The 20,632-nt window shown below is 51.7% G+C and overlaps 1 protein-coding gene across 1 annotated transcript in view; it reads right to left on the bottom strand.

The window, feature by feature from the left end:
• COL7A1 (collagen type VII alpha 1 chain) overlaps nucleotides 1–20,632 on the bottom strand; it is a 124,733-nt gene that overhangs the window by 76,598 nt on the left and 27,503 nt on the right. The window contains exons 13-31 of the mRNA XM_078610387.1: nucleotides 19,026–19,145; nucleotides 17,693–17,839; nucleotides 16,892–17,029; nucleotides 16,576–16,722; nucleotides 15,106–15,225; nucleotides 13,715–13,870; nucleotides 12,553–12,692; nucleotides 11,775–11,898; nucleotides 11,354–11,497; nucleotides 10,829–11,028; nucleotides 9,748–9,783; nucleotides 9,371–9,388; nucleotides 8,568–8,612; nucleotides 6,871–6,939; nucleotides 5,406–5,486; nucleotides 4,916–4,951; nucleotides 4,093–4,137; nucleotides 2,141–2,209; nucleotides 1,641–1,736 (exon numbers count right to left, since the gene is read on the bottom strand). Of these exons, the coding sequence (XP_078466513.1) occupies nucleotides 1,641–1,736; nucleotides 2,141–2,209; nucleotides 4,093–4,137; nucleotides 4,916–4,951; nucleotides 5,406–5,486; nucleotides 6,871–6,939; nucleotides 8,568–8,612; nucleotides 9,371–9,388; nucleotides 9,748–9,783; nucleotides 10,829–11,028; nucleotides 11,354–11,497; nucleotides 11,775–11,898; nucleotides 12,553–12,692; nucleotides 13,715–13,870; nucleotides 15,106–15,225; nucleotides 16,576–16,722; nucleotides 16,892–17,029; nucleotides 17,693–17,839; nucleotides 19,026–19,145 (1,931 nt within the window). The remainder of the gene's footprint in view (nucleotides 1–1,640; nucleotides 1,737–2,140; nucleotides 2,210–4,092; nucleotides 4,138–4,915; nucleotides 4,952–5,405; nucleotides 5,487–6,870; nucleotides 6,940–8,567; nucleotides 8,613–9,370; nucleotides 9,389–9,747; nucleotides 9,784–10,828; nucleotides 11,029–11,353; nucleotides 11,498–11,774; nucleotides 11,899–12,552; nucleotides 12,693–13,714; nucleotides 13,871–15,105; nucleotides 15,226–16,575; nucleotides 16,723–16,891; nucleotides 17,030–17,692; nucleotides 17,840–19,025; nucleotides 19,146–20,632) is intronic.

Below are 20,632 nucleotides of genomic sequence, written 5' to 3'. Positions count from 1 at the left end.
AGCACACGCTGTCATGAACGAGGGACGCAAAGCAGATCAAGGCGCAGCCCTGCGATGACTTGCCAACGGCACTGTTGCCAGAACGGTTTCTCCACGAGACGGAGCTCGCGAGAGCCCCTCTAGAAGTAAGGAAGCATGCAAATCTTTGTAGATCGCGGTTTTTATTTTATTTTAAACACTGGTATTATACAGGAACTCCTCTACTTACGAACGAGTTAGGTTCCGGAGATATGTCCGTAAGTCGATTTGTTCGTAAGTCCAACTTTACTCCTGTCGATTCCAAACGTGTTGTACGGCATGTACATTAAACACGGGGAATGGCTTTAAAATTTGTATCATCTCCTGTAGATGTAGATGCCTCTGGTTCTTCACGTTCTGCAGATGTAGATGCCACCGCCGCCATGTATTGCGAGGCTGTTGAATTTTCGACTCTCAGTCCGAACAGGCAACTGGACATACGGACCAGGTTTGTTCGTATCTCTGACAGTTCATAAGTCGAATGCTCGTAAATAGAAGAGTCCCTGTTATATTAAAGCACTTGCGGTTCACGCCAAATACAACATTCTCTTTTAACATGGAGCAGGCTTTCTCGACTGATATTACGACTCACAATTGATTTTTTTCCAGTCAAATCGCACAAGTAAAAAGCGTGTCATACACTCTCCTTCGTGACGACCAGCAAAACGTCCGCACCCATGTGTTAAGCGCGCATGCCGATCGCTCTTCGGCAACACAACCGGTGGTGCTGCTGTAGCAGCAACACGTTAGCACACTTGTTCATCACGTGACAACTTCATCAATTGGCCGTGTCGGGTGGAAGACGGTATCCGACACACATTTTTACTTACGTGACCTTACCAAGAAATGTATTACGAATCACAACATGCGCTACACACGGCTTCAGGTGAACGCAAGTACAATTCAATTTGCATCAATCCCTGTCGTACGTAGAGATTTGCCTTGGAGTACAGGTGTCGCAAATATGGTGAGTGGCCAAAGCGATGTCTGCAGGCACGCGTGTGTGTGTGGATGCGCGATTCTGCAGGTTTACGTGTGCATGTGTCCGTGTGCATGCATGCCTCGCATACAGTATTCCTTCGTTATTCGTGAGGGATATGTTCCGGAGATGCTCGTGAATAGCAGATTCCGCGGATAATGATAATGGGCTCTTTTTAATAAATTACCATAAATATATAACGAATAACTCTGATCACTTTCTCTCTCTCTCTCTCGATGCAGAGTTCCAGATGCGATTAGCGGATAGCCAAAATCGCGTATTTGCGTGAATACTTGTCCGTACGTACGTGTTCGTGCACCTGCGAGCTTGTTTGTGCTCACGCATACGTTTGTGTACGTGCTCGTGAATATGAGTGCATGCACGTGGTGTGTACATCCACGTACGTCTTCGTGAACACGTCTGAGCACATGTATGTGAACGTGTGTGTGCACGCATGCGTGTGTGCAACATCTGTGCACACGTGCGAGAGGGTACGCCTTGTATGTGCGCATATGCGTTCGTTTGCGCAGTATCTGTGCGCGCGTGACTTGTGTTCGCGTGCGCGTGTTCACATGCGCGTGCGTGCGTTCGCGTGCGCGTGTACACGTGCACGTGTCTGCACTTTACGCTCGTGCTCGCCCACCTTGATGGACATGCCTGCCGTTCCCGGTGCGCCGGGCATACCCGGAGGGCCGGAGTCTCCTCTGAGGCCAGGCGATCCGGGGGACCCAGGGAGGCCCTGACACGGGGGGAACGGAGTCGGGTCAAGGTCATGCTAGGTTTAAGACGGAAGTGTGTCAAACCGTTCAACTACAAAAAACGTAAAAGACCACTCCAGGCACAAAGTTGGCTGTAGCTTGGCAACCTTGGCACAGCTGGAGACCGCTCGCTCTCTTGTGCCGCCCCGCGAAACTCCCTTCCCCCTGCCAAACATTTAGCTGTGTGCGCGCCACTGGGCCCCCAGCAGGTTGAGCCCACTCGCCCCCTACGTTCAGCCTCAGTCAACGCGTTATATGTATGGGGGCTATCCCGATGTTGGAATGAACTTCGTATGGGACCGACGCAGGACGTTTATAAAACTTGCTTCTGATGCAACAGGGACGGTGCCATCGGGGGGGGGTGGGGTGCGAAACGATTGCTCACCATTGGGCCTGGCTCCCCTTTCCGACCAGGAATCCCTCCGGATCCATCCACCACAGGGCCCGGTTCCCCCTGTGGTAAGTAAGTAAACAAGGAAGAGGTGAGAGGCGGCACGGTTGAAATTCAAATCACAGTTGTAATCCAGAGTAAAATAAGCAACACGGATTCTATTTAATCACGCTCATGATCAGCACGCTGCCGTGAAGCTGATGCGTTAATCGCAGCACACGACACTGGCAGGGGCCACTGCCCAGAAACCATTCGAAATTTAGAAATTGGTGAGTTACCCATTTTATACGGATAACACGTCGACTCGAATGCGCTGCATTATTTATCATAACTCAGGGTCAGATCTGCGCTGATCCGTCACGGAATTTCTAAATCTCTCCGCTGCGGGTACATTCCTCATTGCGGCGTAATTGACTAAACCTGGGCCACAATCAGCCGCATCTGGGGCAACCGTCACCACAAATCAGCGGCACGCGCCACTCGGGGTAATCGTGACCGCGTGCGCTCGCATAAAGTCCGACCGTTTGCGCCCGCCCCCCCCCCTCCTCTAAAGCAGCTGGGGGAGAGAATTCCATCCTGCCAAGGGGGTTGGGTCAGGGGTCAGGGGTTAGGCACGCACACACAGCACAACACACGGTACAGCACACACGGTACGGAAATCAATCACTAGTACACGACACGCAATACAGTGCATGGCCACAACAGCACACACAGTACCACGGCACACGTTGCAGCACATACAATGCAGCATACGCAGTACAGCAGACAGTATACCACACAGTACAGCGCACATAGTGCAGACCATAGTACTCCATGCAAAGTACATCATAAACAGTACAACACACAGTCCAGCACTCACAGTATAGAAAATGCAGTACGGAAAAGGACAGTACAGCACGTGGCCACAGTCCTGTACAGCATGCAGCTACGATGCAATCTCACTCACAGGACAGCAAGTACTGCTGTAGCACCCACAGTACAGCATACGTGCCAACCCTACTGATTTAAGTGACTCAAATACATTTCACCGCAGACCGATGTTCAAAGCTAACCCTACTGCTTTGTACAAATTTAGAAAATACTGTTTTTTTATATACTTCTTAGCTTTGAAAATCAGTGCACAGTTCAAGGCGTATAAATGTGCAGCCTACCCCTATTCTATTCCTGCGTATGGCAATTTGATCAGGAGCTAGACGTCAATGTCAATGACGAGAGAGCTTCAGCCGAGAGTTTGTGTCGTTTTGCTGTTCCTCCTCCGTTGAAGTTCGGTTTGCCTACCGCTCCCACCAGTAGGCTCCTTCAGGAGCACTGCCTTCACAAGACAAAGTAGGACAGATAAAGAAGTGTGCAAGTGAAAGAAATATAAGAGCAGTTAGAATTAGGTGACACTTTAGGCAATGGCTCTTCCTCACAGCGCATGGCGAGGGCCGGAGAGGAAGCGTGGATGAGAGTTGAAGACAGCGCTTTGAATATCCCGGCAGCAACAGCATCACCAAATAATGCTTTATCGATAATAGAGGGGTTTTTTTTGGGTTAGATCGCCGAAATATAAATGTTTCGTTAAACCTGCCACCACCCGACACAACCAATTAGTAAGGTGTGTCACATAAACAACACATGCCAATTCGTTACAAGTACAGCACACCGGTGTGTTGGAGAGTAAACCCACAACATTTACAATTCGAGTACGACGTTTCGACAGTAATTACAACTAGCATCATCAGGCGACAGCCAGAGTTGTGTTTATACCAGCAGCATTGCAGTGGAGTGCAGCACCAAATCACAGGACAGCACGTGCGATACAGCGTGGACAGCATAGTACACATCAGTCACGGTACAGCAACAAGCAATATAAACATGACCCCAGTACAGCACACGTCCAGGGTATGAAGCACGATCGAGGTACAGCCACACACACACGCACAGTGCCGAGGAAGATGGCTCACCTTCACTCCCTTGCTTCCCATGAGGCCGTTCAGACCCGAGCGGCCCTAGAAGGAGTTTCACAAGAGGATTTGTTACTCCCGTCTGTTTGAATTTGCATCACCTACGTTGACACTGAAATAAATCAACAAACATAAGCACAGTAGCCCAGGGGCGACTGGAGAAATGAATGCAACTAAAGAAAAATAAATTCAACAAGACCTGTCTATAAATAACAAACATTATTTACACAATGTACAATATCCAAGAATAATATCGACCACGGTTTCGCTGCTATTTCCCATTCCAAAAGAAACAAATACATCTCAAAACTGCGACTCTCGCATTCTTAGCAAAACAAAGCAGTCTCAGGGACTGCCACTTACAGCGTTCTCAGCACCGAGACTGTCTCTACGTGTTTTCGTGTCGGCTTTCCCTTAGTTTGTGTCTCTGTATTTCTTGCTTTTGCTTGTCTGTGCACATCTATATCTACGTGCTCGGTGTGCAGCCACCGTATGCCCAAGCAGCTTCTGTTTGGTCGGATAGAGGGGGCTAAACGGGCACCTGGCCTGGCACAAGCACCGTGGAGACGTCCCCGTCACTTAGCGGCGAATGGAGGCTGTTGTTGTGTGTCTCTCTGTTTCACTGTATCTGTCTCGCTGTGTATCTTTAGTTGGTTCCGCTATGTTTCTGTGCCTAATTTTCTGTTTATGTGTCTCTGTCCCTATCTTCCCAATGTGTGCACATTTTTCTCATGGCCCTCTGACATTTTTGGCACCCCCCTCGCAGCTTTGCCGTCTGGGCGGCTGCCCTCCCTGCCCACCGCTAAGGTCGTGCGATACTCACGGGTTCACCTGGTTGGCCGGCTGGTCCCTGCACCCCCTAAAAAGATGAGGCACACAATACGAATACGTCATATTGGTAAGTGTAATAAAAGCATTTATCCAGAATTATTCTTTGGTTCTTTTCGGTTAAGTCACGTCTAAAAATAAAATAATAAATTAAAATAACATATTACGACATTTCGATTGCAACACAAGCAATCATCATCAGGTATAAAAGAAATAGCAACAAAAATCTAACTAGAAAACTATAGACAGACATACAAGCAGACAGACATCACAACGGCACACCGAGAGAGGACACAGATTTATCCAGAATCTTTATTTATTCTGGAGAAAAATCCGATGAGCCACAAAGCTCTTTTTCACAGGTGTGCAGGAGGGTGGGGGATTCATAAGACAACAAATACAAGATTTAAAAGATAGATTACACGTGTGTGAGCCGTATGTGTGCACTGTATGTACAGTGCATTGAGGCAGTTACTTGGTTTTACCTGTGGGCCCTGTGTTCCCTGCGGACCTGAGTTGCCCGGGCGACCAGGTTGTCCTGGTAACCCATCCTGGCCTGGCAAACCCTGCACACAGGTGACAGCACTGTGAGTCTCCTCCCGCCATTTGGAGCTCATGCCTCTCTCGATTCCAGGTTAAGGCGCAGCCCTGCAAATACTTGCTCACGCCACTGCTGGAGGAAGGGCCTTCCACTATACAGCCCCCTCTAGAGTGGGTAATTTATCCAACTATTCCAAGCTGGCCGGGCATCTCGAAAGAGGTGGCTATACCCATAGTTTACCCGACCGCACGTAACCTGTAGATCGAATGCGGTAACCCCGTTTATGATGCTCGGTAGACAGGAACACAATGTTTCAACCACCGTGCCAAGAGATCGAACCGGCGACCTCTGGATTTCAAGTCTAGTTCTCTAACCGCTACACCACGGCAGCATTCATAAAGCCATCAATAGAATTGACGGATACAGGTAAATGTAAAATATGGATCAGGAAGAGGTGCGATAATTAATTCTGCCACATTTCTGGGAGGCTTAACCAGGCCGCATGGTGAGGGGCTCCCGACCTCCATGAGCCCTGCCCACTTTTACATCGCCCCACCCATAAACCACTAGCCCCACTCAATGCTCAAGTGACCCTGCCCACTACCCAACCAGCTCCGCCCACTGCTCAGGTAGCTCCGCCCATTGCTCAGGTAGCCCCGCCCGTTGCTCATGTAGCCCCGCCCATTGCTCAGGTAGCCCCGCCCATTGCTCAGGTAGCTCCGCCCATTGCTCAGGTAGCCCCGCCCATTGCTCAAGTAGCCCCGCCCACTGCTCAGGTAGCCCCACCCACTGCTCAGGTTTCCCCGCCCATTGCTCAGGTAGCCCCGCCCATTGCTCAGGTAGCCCCGCCCATTGCTCAGGTAGCTCCGCCCATTGCTCATGTAGCCCCGCCCATTTCTCAGGTAGCCCCGCCCATTGCTCAGGTAGCTCCGTCCATTGCTCAGGTAGCCCCGCCCACTGCTCAGTTAGTCCCGCCCATTGCTCAGGTAGTCCCGCCCATTGCTCAGGTAGCCCCGCCCATTGCTCAGGTAGTCCTGCCCATCGTCCACATAATAATTTTCAGGCCAGCAAATATTTCATATGAACAAAATCCCAATGTTTTTCGCATATGCTTTGGTACACTGACACAGCCTTTTTGAACCCACTGTAACTGTCCCGGCCAAACCACGTGTGGTTGATTTAGCGGAAATTTGCATTCAAGTGCACCAAGTTAGAACAAAGCTATCGCAGTCTGTGTAACCCCGTGACGAGACTTTTGGAACTCGACATCGTTAGTGATTTTTTTTGTTTGGCAGACGCAGCCGAGCACCGGAGACACAAAGCAAGGACGTTGCGATCGCCAGGAGGATGAGGTCGAGACGTCACGGCGTCGCTCGGAACCGGGGCAGCCGGGGCAGCCAGGTGCTCACCCGCTCTCCTTTCTTCCCTTTCTCTCCACCGCCCCCGCTGCCAGGGACCCCGGGCTCGCCGGGGGGTCCCTGCACACACAGAGCACAGGATCGTGAGCGATGGCGACGTCCTAGCGAGGCGTTCGTCCAGCAGTGGATTGAGCATGGCTGATGAGGAGTGTTTACACAAGTGCACTCGTAGCTTGTATGCGTGTTGAGTGCATGTAAGTGTGCGAGTATGTGCGAGCGTGTGTATGTATGTTTTTCGCATGTGTGAGTGTGTATGTAAGATGATAAGTGTGCGACTTTACGTTTAACTGAGTGTCTGTGTGTTAGTTTGTTCGTGTGTATGTACAGTTTGAGTACTGTAGAACCTCGGAGATCGAACGCACCAGAACTCGAACAAATCGGTGTTCGAACGAAGTTTCCGAACATTTTTTGCCCCGGAAACTGAACGAAATTCTAAGGTCGAACGGGCAATCGGCTGAGACGCGTATGGCCAGCGTGCATGACGCTTGCTCAGACAAAGGGGACTCCCCTTCCAAACAATAACACCACCACCTCCTCACCACCTTCCACTCAAGCCAACAACTCTCCTTACTACAGGTAAAGTGAAGTTCAATGATTTTATGCATGTAATTACTGTAAACTTCGTGTAAAACTGCTTTATAATAAGAGATTTATTGTGTCTGGAACCAATTAATGTCGGTGTTCGAACAAATCGGTATTCGAATGGCCTTCTGGAACGGATTAAGTTCGATCTCCGGGGTACCACTGTAATTGTGAGTGTGTGTTTGTATGTGTGTCAGTGTTTGTATGTTTGTGTGTATGTGTTTATTAGTGTGTTTATATCGTAGTCTCATGGTAATTCATTGAAGGTGGAGGGGTTACCAGCCCCTCGCACCCGTCCAGAGCCCCCGTTTAGCCACTGTGGTGGTCACAGACGCCATGAGGGGAGAGGCCAATGGGCATTGACCCTCCCCCCACAGTAATGTCCACGACAGTGTTGCCCGTCCGGCACTGATGACGACTGCTTGTGTTGCAATCGAAACGTCGTATTCTATTATTTAATTTATTTTCTTTCTAAGTGACTTTACTGAAAGAACCAAGGATTAATTCCTGCAGTCACGAAAGCTTCAAATCAAGTTATGTAAGTGTTTGTTAGTGTGTTTGTGAGTGTGTGTAGGTGTTTGTTAGTGTTTGTATGTATGTAGGTGTATGTTAGTGTGTGTTGTGAGTGTGTGTTGTGAGTGTTTGTGAGTGTGTGTTGTGAGTGTATGTAGGTGTATGTTAGTGTGTGTTGTGAGTGTGTGTATGTTAGTGTGTGTTGTGAGTGTTTGTGTGTGTTAGTGTGTTGTGAGTGTGTGTATGTTAGTGTGTGTATGTGTGTGTATGTTAGTGTGTAAGTGTATGTAGGTGTATGTGAGTTAGTGTTGTGAGTGTGTGTGTATGTGTGTGTATGTTAGTGTGTATGTGTGTGTATATTAGTGTGTGTTGTGAGTGTGTGTTGTGAGTGTTTGTGAGTGTGTGTTGTGAGTGTATGTAGGTGTATATGAGTGTGTGTTGTGAGTGTTTGTAAGTGTTTGTTAGTGTGTGAGTGTGTGTATGTAAGTGTGTGTTGTGAGTATGTGTAGGTGTATGTGAGTGTATGTAAGTATTTGTGTCGTGTGTGTTGTGTGTGTATGTTAGTGTGTGTGTGTATGTAAGTGTTTGTGTACCATATCTCCTCGTAGACCTGGAGACCCTTGTGCACCTCTCCTGCCCTGTGGGTTCACAAAGACACAAAGACAAAGATCCCCCATATAGCCTTAACAGTGAGTTGGGGCAAGTGCTGCTATAGAGCACCTATGATGGCCAAGACATCACACTCTGATGGTTACACAATGCACCAGGTACTAGGGGAGGCACAGGACCCATTCAAATATTCTCCACTGTTATTGGTCATGAGCAGGAATCAAACTCAAGTCTCTTGGTTCAAGGTGCAGTGTGCTATCCACTACACTACTGTTCCCTACATTATATATACTTACACAAAGACAAAGATCCCCCGTATAGCCTTAACAGACTGTAGGGGCAAGTGCTGTTAGCGAGCACCTATAAAGGCCGGCACGGCACACGAGGGAGTGGGTGGCCAACACCACGCCCAAGCCGCCTTTGTCTCCCGAGTGCAACAACAGCCGCCGTTCGCCACTAAGTGGCGGTGACATCACCACGGCGCTTGTGTCAGGCTAGGTGCATTTTGAGGCCATGTGAAGTGTCGAAGGCTAACTGGCAGGAGGTCACAGGACAGACCCAGGTGCCATGGATAGCCTGACTGAGATAACATACATATACCTAAACATGCCTACACACATACACTGATATTCATAAACACATTCATACAAATGCACACAAACACAAAACCGAACATACATACAAGTGGTATTTCCATATGAAAGCGGAGTTTCCACCAATGGTTCAGTGCTGCTATGTACATATGAGTTCAATATGCATGTACAAATAGCGCTGCTGTATAACGTACCATGTCTCCTTTTGCACCCTGTAAGAAAAAAAAAATATGATGAGTGAAATGACGACCATGGTTTAGTTTCATATAGCGTCATCATTCATGTGAATCGCAGATCAATACGCTGGAGAATTTTGTGCCGGACGAGTGGGGAGGCAGGCAGAACTGGTGCCAAGTCGAATCGGCGAGTGCCGGACTGCAGGTCCAGTGTTGCCGCTAACCATTACACAGGCAGCGTCCCACGCGTCTGGCATGCACAAATGAATACTGTGAAAAACAAGCAGATTTTTACAAAAAATGTAAAAATTCGGAGGAAATCTGCAGTCACGGTATAAGTTCCTGAGTGGTGGTCGCGGTGGGCGATGCGCCGCCGCGGAGGCTGGCCGTCTCACCTGTGGGCATTGGATGACGCATGGTTCCACGGGCCTCTGCAGCGACAGGGGTGGAGGGAGCAGAGACACGTGCTCACTTCGGAATGTGACGTCCGTCGGGTGGCACAGCGCAAATATTGAGCAATGGTTCATTCAGCAGTAACATAGGTGGAGTTTGACTTTTATTTTTTTGGGGAGGGGCAGGAGTTCCCTTTTTCCATATAACGATTATTTTTTATCTTAATTGTAACTTCTAAAATGTATTAATAAAGGTGTCCAGCTTGGGAGGGGCGTTGCCACCCTGCAAACTCCTCCCATGAGTAGTAGAGTCGCCTACTCCTTATCGTTCTGCTATTGCTACTACGATCGTTACTGTCCCCCTGAAATTTACTCGTCAATTCCTCCACTCTTGTTGAGGACTTGGTCTACCAGACATTGACTTTCATTTCCTCCACACTGACCGAGTTCACCCACCACACTGCACGTCACAACAACACACTCACCCACTCACTCACCTACTCACTCACCCACTCACTTACCCACTCATTCACCCACTCACTCAACCACCACACTGAAAGTCACAACAACACACTTCGCCACTCACTCTCCTACTCACTCACCCACTCACTCACCCACTCATTCACCCACTCACTCATCTACTCATTCCCCCACTCACTCAACCACCACACCGGAGGTCACAACAACACACTCACCCATGTACTCGCTAACCTACCTACTCACTCACCCACTCATTTACCTACCACGCTGCAGGTCAGAACGCTTCTCTTTCTGCAGATTCGCCTGCACTGCTTCACTTTGGAATTCCCTCCCAATCGTCTCTATTGCCAAGCTCTGAGCACGTTGGTCAATTCAAGAAACTTGTTACAATCTGATCTATTTCAACGCCGTGCTGCTTGTTGATGGTCGTTTGATATTTTTGGCCTTTGGGACAACGCTAGATATGATAGCGGCGGTCGGAATAAAATTGGAGCTAAAGCCATGAGCAAAGAACTGCGCCCGCACTGTGAGTGTGCGTGGGTGCGACGCCGTGCACTGCCGCTGTTGCTTCTGTTGGTTGTGGTGGTCGTGGTGGCATAGTCACCGGCGGTATGACGGGCTCGACCGCTCCCTGGCACACCGACTCGGCGAGCTCCTCCCCGATCGCCGTCAGGTCCTCGAACGAGTCGGCAAAGTAGACGGAGCGGCGTCGACCTGGCAAGGGCCCGGCCTCCGGCTCCCCCGTGATGATGCGGAGCTCCGCCGGGTCTGAGCTGCCCACTCCCACCGCATACACGCGCACGCCTGCCCGCGGAGGAGGCACGCGTCCGCATTTACGAACGTACGTTAGGAGAGGTGGCACGGCCCAAGGGTAGCGCATTTCGCCGCTTGCTGCAGCGGTTCGAGGTTCGAATCTCACAAGGCCACCGCGGCTATTACCGTGGGTATATTGCCATTAGCCACGGCTGGGAATTGAACTCTGGTGGCTGGGTTCATGGGCACAGTGCACTAACCGCTGCAGCACCAGTCCCTATGCACACACGCACGCATGCATGCACATGTATTCCCCTACGAACAATACAGTGTCCCCGACCCTTGACCCCGGAGCTGTGCGTCTGCACGCGGTTACCGGCAGCACGGGCGTGCCACGCGGGGGCCGACACGTTGTCCTGGGAGCGGCCGTCCGTGACGACAATGAGAAGGTTGGGGGTGTCTGCGCGCATCCCGGCGTCGCGGAGGAATATGGTGGACAGCGCAAACTCGATCGCCCGGCCTGCACGCTCACAAATGCGGAGACGCAGCGAGTGAACACAATGAGCGAGCACCTGTTAGAGTCCGGCGCGGCACATGGCCTTGGTGGCTCAATGGTAGAGCGAGCAGCTCGCAATCGTAAGGTTGCGAGTTGACATCCTGGTTGGAGGTTGACTCATCGGTGCGACCACAGAGAGGCTTGTTGAGCTGCTGCAGCAGCGTGTGTGTGTGCTCGCTAACAGCACTCGCTAACAGCACTTGCTCCAACAGTCTGCATGTGTGCGTGCGTGTGTGCGTACCGGTGCGCGTGTTGCCCCCCATGTAGGGCAGGCTGCGGATGGCCTGCAGCAGCAGCTCGCGGTCACGATACTCGTTCAGCATGAACTCCTTGCGTGGGTCGGTGCTGTACTGCACCACCGCCACCTGCACACGGCGCGATTGCGCGATGATCGGTGACGCATTTTGCCGCTCACCGCAGAGGTTCGTGGTGCGGCGAGCCCAGCGGCCTTCCTGATAAATACTGCGATGCGTACGTGAACCAAAAACATGCCCGCTGTCTATTGCTCATTGACAAACTAATATTTTAATTCTCAAGCTGGAATTTCGGCAGATTGAGGGCAGAACTAAAATTGAATATGACACTTTTTTTGTGCAGTCATTCGTGACCGGGCTCAATCCATCAACTCTCTGGTTTAATCGCAGGCAGGTGCCTGGATGCGAACCCAGCTTCTCAGCTGTGCAAGCTCGGCGCTCTGACCACCGAGCCGCCCGGCCACCGCCCAGCCACCGTGTGTCTTTCTTGAAGTCGCTCTGATAGCCACCAAAGCCGACGTGGAGTTGGCTGGGTCATAAGGCCATGGAGCAAGGGAATCTTTTTTAAATTTTTTATGTTACCAGGTGAGGCCCACTGAGCTGTATAGCTCTTTTTCAGAAGCGACCTGGCTGTATCACGTTGAAATATATAGCAGCCAAATACTCTAAACGCGCGATGCTCATTCTAAATGTGGAGAGAAAAACCAGAGGACCTGGAGAAAAATACACGTGACCACGGGGATAGAGAGAGAGACATGCAAACACCTGCGTGGTGTCGGGCCCGATGGTGGGGAAGGAGGAAGCGATGCGATGGAGGAACTGTCGCACGAGGGCAAAGTTCTCCAGGCCGATGCTCGTGGAGCCGTCGATGAGGAACACGATGTCTCCCCGGGCCTTGCTGCAAACTGGCAAGATGGCAGCCGGCACATATCGAGGGGAGGGGGTGGCACGAGGTAGGATTGGCACAGCTGTCAACCCATACGGTTTACCCCGTATTCTTGTGCAGGGAATTTTAGTTTTCAGGTCCATGCGGCGCACAGCCGTTTCAATGAGGGCAAAAAAGCCAATTTTTTGTCTAATTGTTTATGTTTCTCCCTTGTGATGAGACTTTGTAGGATGAACGTTGGGATTTATAAGGGCACGTGGTCACCAATAAGGTCTGAATTTGTCTGTAATAAGGTAGGCACTGATAAGGGGTTGACAGGTATGAATTGGACAAAGCATGAGACCAAAACATGAAAATAAAAGACTCTTTGTCAGGAGGCTCTTGCATGATTTTTCTAAAATTTCGTTTGTTTATTCAGGAAAGCCTCAATGATTCTCAACATTTTCAGGAGGGTCCTGCAAAGTTTTCTCTGTAGGGGGCGATGATTGCTGTGTGTCTCCAGATTAAGTAGTGTCCATCTAATTTTTCAAACACAGCAAATTTGGACTGTGGCGCTGGCATGCAATGGTCTACTCTTCATTGAAGTCACAACATCCGTCACGTCCATCATGAAGCAGGTTCATATTTGTTGGAGATTACACCCGCAGTATAAATGGTTTATTTATACGTGCAGTATTACCCAGAGTGGCTTGCTGGATTTGAACCGTGAATCACCGCATTAACCGGTGAACATGCTACCACTGGGCAATGTCACTGCCCCGTTAGCGTCGCACTGTTTTAAACGGTGTTGTCACCAGTCCACCGGACCTGAGGCTCTCCAGAGCTCCCTCTCGTGGAGTTCCTCCTGTCAGTAGCGGCCTGAGTAAGACATTGCAGGGCTGCACCTGTACCTTAGACCGGACGCAGGACGTCGAAACGTTTAAGGCGGCACCTTTGCGTCAGGTGATGAGGGAGGGCGCGAGCGGTGAGCGGTGGGTGAGTGTGCCGCGCCCGGGGTGAGCGGTGAGAGACGAGGGAGTCGGAGGAGAGAGAGCCACTCACCAACGAGGTGGGTGAGCGACGCAGGCTGCCCCTCTCCCGTGGTGAGCATTGGGGTGAGCTTGAAGAGGTAGGAGCGTCCCATCTGCAAATTGGCGACGTTGAACGACGTCTGCTCGGGGTGCAAGGTCACGAACTGCTCCCTGGTTTGCTCCGGCGCTGCGGAGCGAGGGCACGAACATGTCCGGCGCAGTGTGACGACGTGCGGATTGCACGGGGAGCATGCCCCCGACCTCACAGCCCAGTGGTACCCACCAGTACCCCCCGGTGCGTGTTACACGGAACTCTGCGAGTTTCTCCCTCAACAACGAGCGAATCGCCTTGACTAGCGTCCGGGCGAAGTTCATGAAAATGCTCCGCCGAGATCTCGTCAGATCTCGGACGCTAAATTAAACTATAAAAACTAGACTATTTTTTATTTTTCCAGGTAAGGCCCACTGAGCTATTTAGCTCTTTTTCAGAAGGGCACAAATGATAGTGGCTTATTGTGTGGAAATGAATTGCAGCCATTTACTCCAGATGCACGTTTAGAGTAAAAATCCACACGACCACGGGGAGAACATGCAAACTCCCAATATGCAGTGATCAGGGTCGGGATCGGGATCGAACCCACAACCTCCTGTACACCAGGTGAGGTAGTTAACTTCTCGCCACCGTGGCGCCCACAGTTGTGAGATGAAGGAAGGGCGACCACCGTGCTGCGGCGCTGCGATGTGGGCAGCACAGAGGACGATGCCGCAATATCCAACGTGGTCCTGTATTGTCTCCAAACGTCTATGCTCCTCACCTTCACTAACGCGCAATGATCAGTGCAATGAAGTATGGTCACATGACCCCCACGACCGGAAAGCTGCATTTCCACATCGCCAACGGCACCACCTCTCTACACATTCAAGCACTCGGCTCTCTCTGTTGTTTAGTACCCTTCATCAATCCGATGCTGGACGAAGGCCTCCCCATGCCATGTTGGCCATGGGGGTCATTTAACCATACTTCACTACATTTGTCAGGGCGGGTCGGTGAAAAAATTGCGGGGAGCAAGCACCGATTCTGATATCACTCGCTACTGATGTTAACCGTGGCTGGGAATCAATTGTAGCCCGGTCGCTGAGCTAGTAGTGCACCGCGCTAGCCCATGTACTACTTCTCCCCACTACAAGCGATCATAATAGCCGGCAAGAAAATCCATCATCCAGATAAGGGCATGCAGGCCAAAAATAAAGTGATCAACGTCCACTCAAGAGAGTTGATGAAAACAACAAAAGCTAAACAGGAAGCCCAGCATGCTTTGCAGGTCAAGATGGCCCCCAGCTTAAAATCTGACCAGTTCCATCGTGAATCATATTCATCGGCACAGCACAGCACAGTGCCGCTCCTCTTCCAGTTTCTCTCACCAGACGCCGATTGCCAGGTGAGCACGTATCCTGTTGCCGCGGCGACGCGGTCCCACACGAGCTGCAGCTTCCCCTCGGTGTAACCCCCGACACGAAATCCCTGGGTCTCGTCACGTCCTTCTGGGGTCACAGGGGCGTGAGGGGGGTATGGGGTACACAGGGTGGGGGGCGATGGTGGGGGCAGGTGGCAGGGGCACCAGTGACATCTGGGCACGCCTTTTTTGGTGGCATGATAAGTGTACCCCTTTTTTCATGGGTTAGCCTAATTTCAAACTTATTATTGACCACAAAATTTGCACGTGCTTGAAAATGCTTTTTGTGTCTAGCTCGTTGTCGTTGCCCAGCACCTCTGATTATCTGATTAGCACGGTTAGCTACCTACGGTGCGAAAGAAGTTCAACGTATGTACATACTTCTGCTGATACACAGCACTGCCCCCTGAGCGGAGCGCAACTCGAGGTACGGATCTATTGCGACAACGCTTTGTTTCGCGACCAACATCTCTGTGATGATCCACTGACCGCTACCTTCCATCGTGAAAGCCGAGTTAGAGGCATGAGCCTCCAAAGAGGGTATTAGCCTGCCAATAGGGGCCCATGTTGCTATGCGGCCTTCCCTGCTTGTTGCCTTGGCGATGCCAATAAGTCGGTGTGCGCTGGCAGCCCACTCGGGGCCAACTTCCAACTGCGCCTGTCTCTGACTATAGCCCGTCCTCCGCTGGTGTCCAGCCCGTCTCTGTGCAATCACCCTGTGATGTGGTCAAGCCGTGGCTGTGGGTGCCCTCTGTGCATCCGTACAAAGAGGACGCTAGGAGACATCTCGGTTGCCCTCCGGGATATGCGGTAGTAAATCTGGAACCTTGCCATGCGGGGAGGGGGACGGTCCTGAAATACCAAACTTCTTTTAATAGGGCCCTACATTAATAATAAATAAACACATTAAATGGCAGTTCTCTGGTAAATATGAATAAAATACCAATTTTCGAGGGTTTCAAGGGGGGGCGGGGCAATCACCCCCATGGCCCCCCCACCTCCCCTTAGCAACCACCACTATGACTACGTGTGCAGAGGGTAACGGCCGACTCCGCGGTACCACCTCCACTCGGTCTCTTTGATTTATGAAATGTGTCAGATGTGAGGTAGTCGCTCCCGCAGGGGACTTGCAGGCTCGCTCAGCACCGTGTACGTTATTTTATGTTGTGGTTTTGTTTGGGTACATTCTCTCCTTGCCCCCCCCTTTCCGTCATCTCCCCCACCCCTAAAAATACCACATTCACAATCATTGCCAAACCCATCTTCCCTTTCTTCTGCCCGGTGGACACCTGGCCTAGGGCTTGTCGTCTGTAGAATATCTGTACCTCCTCGCCCCGTAGCTCATCTTCTGTATTTTTTTGAATCAGATTTTATCCAGGACGGTATTGTAGGACACTCCTCCTTCCCCCCCCAACACTACCGCCGACCGGTGCCTCACCGGTCTGCGCCGAGACGGTCTTGCGGGGCCCCTCCTGGTTGCCCTGCAGCGCGGACACCTCGAGCAGGTAGGCGGCGTCTGTCTGGAGACCCGCGACCAGGTGCGAAGTGGATTCAGGCGACACCGTCTGGCTGCCCTGTCCGCCGCCTGCGCCGCGACGGGGGCGTGGGCGTGACCGCGTGCGTGAGCGGCGCGGAGAAAACCCCGACGAAAAATAAAACGCCGTGACCGCCAGCCACGTCGATGGCGGCGTTAATTAAACAAGCGCGGCGGAGTGAGCGTGGGGAGAGGTCGCCGAATCGGCGGAACGCCGTACCGCTCGCGAGCCGCCAGTAGACGCGGTACGCAGTGGCGCCGGGGACACCGCTCCAGGCGAGCCTCACGCTGGAGCTACCGACCTTCACCACCTGCAGGTCTCCCACGGGCCCCACCAGCTGGGGCTCCACCGCCCCGCCTGCGCCCAACAAAGACACGAGACGCCACCCCGCCGTGTGCCCTTCCAGAGACTGCTGGGGAAAAGTGGTGTTGGCGAGCACATGTGCAGGCGAGGGGTTGCTCACCGAGGAGCTGAGTCAACCGTGCACGAGCGCGCACACACACACGCTCTCACAAAAAGACATACTGAATATGCACACATATGCACACGCACTAAATTACACGCAGATATACAAAGACAAAGATTCCCTCGTGCAGGCTCTATAGACTCTTGAGCCAAGTGCTGTTGGTGAGCGTCTATTAAGGCCGTCACGGTAGTGGTGTGGCCTCTACCATGCCGGGCTGTCTTTGTCTCCCCAGTGCTGATGCTTACATACAGCACCAGGTACTCATGCATGGTTGAGTCAATCAGGACCGGGACGACTTCCGCCCATGGCCAACACCAGTGATAATTATCTGAACCGGTTCTGGGCCTCTCATCAGTCGACTCAGCCTCATATTGATACTTGGTGCAGCGTATAAACATCAACATTGGGGAGACAAAGGTTGCCGGGCGTGGTGCTGGCCACCGATCCCCTCGTGTGCCAAGCTAGCCTTAATAGGTGCTCGATAATAGCACTTGCCCCAACAGCCTGTTAAGGCTATAGGGGAGATCCTCGTCTTTGTATGAACGGTGACTCACCAGTTGACTGCTGCAGTGTGGACTGAGGCCCCTCCACATCGTTGTAGATGGGTCTGATGGACACCTGGTACTCCGTGTTCCAAGCGAGCCCCTCCACCCTGTATGTGCTGATGGTTTTATCCAGAAACTCGGGATTGGGCATGGGATCTGGAATAAACCATTACACAGAATGGGGAGGGGTGTCAGTAGGAGTTGAGCAGTTGCACAATTTTGGACGCACATTTCACACGCTCTAAATACGTGTTCATTCATAAAGCCGTGCAGTGGCTTTTTTATTTGGCCAGGCTACGTCAACCAATCTGGAGTGGAAAATGTGATTAAAAGTAATAACAGACTGGTATAAGTCAAAGTAAGCGCTAAGATTACAGAGACCTGAATTTGATTGCCGGCCACAGCTAACACCAGTGGCTAGTGATATTTGATCCAATCCTGGCCACCTCCACTTATCAACCTATACTGACCATCATGGCTAAGTATGGTGAACTAAATGGGAGGCCTTTAATAAGCAAAAGGGAAAAATCCACGTGATTGGTTGGTTTTGGGCAGTGATAGGGGACTGAGTTGAGACTGTCTATTCTCTCTGGGTCTCTATATTAGTCCATGGATCTCTATGTGAGTCTACAGGTCTCTATGTGAGTATATGGATCTCTATGTGAGTATATGTATCTCTCAGTGAGTCTACAGGTCTCTATGTGAGTCTATGGATCTCTATGTGAGTCTATTGATCACTATGTGAGTCTATGGATCTCTACGTAAGTATATATGGATCTCTATGTGAATCTATGGGTCTGTATGTGGCGAGATGTTAACTACCTCGCCTGGTATACAGAAGGTCGTGGGTTCGACCCCAACCCTGACGCCTGTCAAGGTTGTGTGGATTTCTCTCTGGGTCCTTTGGTTTTTCCCTCCACATGTAGAAACGTGCATTTATAGTTTATGTGAGCCTATGCTGGGCCTAAGCCCATCAGCACACAACACTTAGGGCCCTGGTATAATCATGCTTGGTCAGCATTGCTGGCACAGTATCACTCACCTCTAAAGAGTCACCCAGCCATCTCTCAGTTATATTTTTTATCCATTAGAACTTGAATGTCGCCCAATTTAGTGCAGAACGGAAAATAGAACGTGACACTTTATTTGAAGTCGTTGGGAGTCTGGGCCAAGACCGTCGACTTGCAACCTCTAGACAACCTGGTTTAATCACTGCGGTCGGGTGACCTAAACGCGGATCCGAAACCAGGCCCCCTCAGCAACGTCGGCTCGGTGCCTCCGGCCACTGCGCCACACCGGCGTGCTGGCGTGGGAGTCGTTGGCGTGTGGGTGCTCGCGCTACCGGAGCGGAGCCCCCACGTGAGCTTGTACTCGGTGGCCCTCGCCAACGGCGTCCACGTCACGGTGATGGACGACGAGTCGACCGAGACCACGCGGAAGTCCTGCACCGTCGTCAGGTCGCCTGGCGGGGGGACACGGTGTAGACCCGGGGAAGATGTGGGGGATATGTGGGGGAGATGTGGGGGAGACGCGGGGGAGACACGGGGGAGACGTGGGGGAGACACGGGGGAGACGCGGGGGAGACACGGAGGAGATGTGGGGGATACGCGGGGGAGACACGGGGGAGATGTGGGGGAGACGTGGGGAAGATGAGGGGGAGACATGCGGTACGAGTGCAGCGTCTACGCGCTGCACAGAAATGAGTGGCGAGGTTGATTTTTGATATCGAGAGAAAGAGGAAGTGGGTCATAGGCAGAGTAGAAGTACAAGTTCCTGAGACTGGATGTGAATAGCGGCATGGAGTCAACAGCGTTGATGGCTGAGGGAAGCAGAGGAGAATGCAAGACCTCCCAAGGAAATGAGAGGAGAGAGGTAGGAGACTGCGTGCACAGGAGTAGAATGAGGTGAGAGGGTAGATGTAGGAGAGTCCATGGAGGAGAGTGAAGTGAGAGAGGAGATGTAGGAGAGTGCATGGAGGGGAGGAGAGTGAGGTGAGAGGGGAGATGTAGGAGAGATCGTGGAGCGGAATAGAATAAGATGAGAGGGGAAATGATGGCAGGGGCAGTGGATGGCACAGAGTCTGCTTCCCCGCGGCCACGCTGTTTCCCACCCGCGTTGTTGCTTGTGTGCCGAACCTCAGGGCTCGGGGAAAAGCCTTCACTTGTAAGCGTGGAACAAACAAATAAATAAATAGCGGCGCCCACAAAGCGGGCGGCTCACGTGTGAACAATTATCTGCACGGCAGCGTGCATTTAGAGAGGATTCGGCCTGCGATACCGACCCCACCAGAGACCTCGAAGGGCCACGTTGATCACGTGATACGTGCAGCAAGCGGCGCTCCACGTGGACGGCACCGCTGTCTTTACGAGATGTAGCGAGCGGGGGGCTAAATGTCTCCACAGTCAGGAAATAAGGGGGTGGAAGGTTGCAGCTCGCCGAAGTGTTTGTCGGGTCATGCCGTGTTGTCATTCTGCACGATGTCCGACGTTTTGCTCCACGTGCTGGGAGCTTCTTCAGGAACTGAGCCGAATGAAGAAACTCCCCGAGGCACTTGGAGGGGGGGGGCGGGCAAAACGTCGGACATCGTGCCAACGTTGGAGAGCCGTGCGGCACGACCACGACCGTGGAAACCCACGCGGGGGTGAGGCGGAGAGGAGGGGGGTATGCGGAGGTGGAGCCAGAGGCCAGGGTTCAGGCATCCAAGTGTGTGGGTTTATTTGTGTGCCAGCATGTCCAGGTACATGTGTGTGAGAGTATGTGTAAATATATATGATAATCTGCGAGTGATTTAGTATAGCGGTTAGTGTACTGCGATCCGAGTTTGGGTTTCGCTCATGGCCCAACGCCAGTGATGGTTATCTAAATCGGTCCTGGGCCTCCCCTAGGTTGACTCAGCCTCAAATGAGTTTCTTGGGGCAGTGTGAAAACATCGCCACTGGAAAGACAAAG

Source organism: Lampetra planeri, chromosome 34, assembly GCF_965212315.1.
Source record: "Lampetra planeri chromosome 34, kcLamPlan1.2.h2, whole genome shotgun sequence".
In the NCBI taxonomy this organism is placed as follows: Eukaryota; Metazoa; Chordata; class Hyperoartia; order Petromyzontiformes; family Petromyzontidae; genus Lampetra; species Lampetra planeri.
This window is presented reverse-complemented; position numbering and strand designations above follow the sequence as displayed.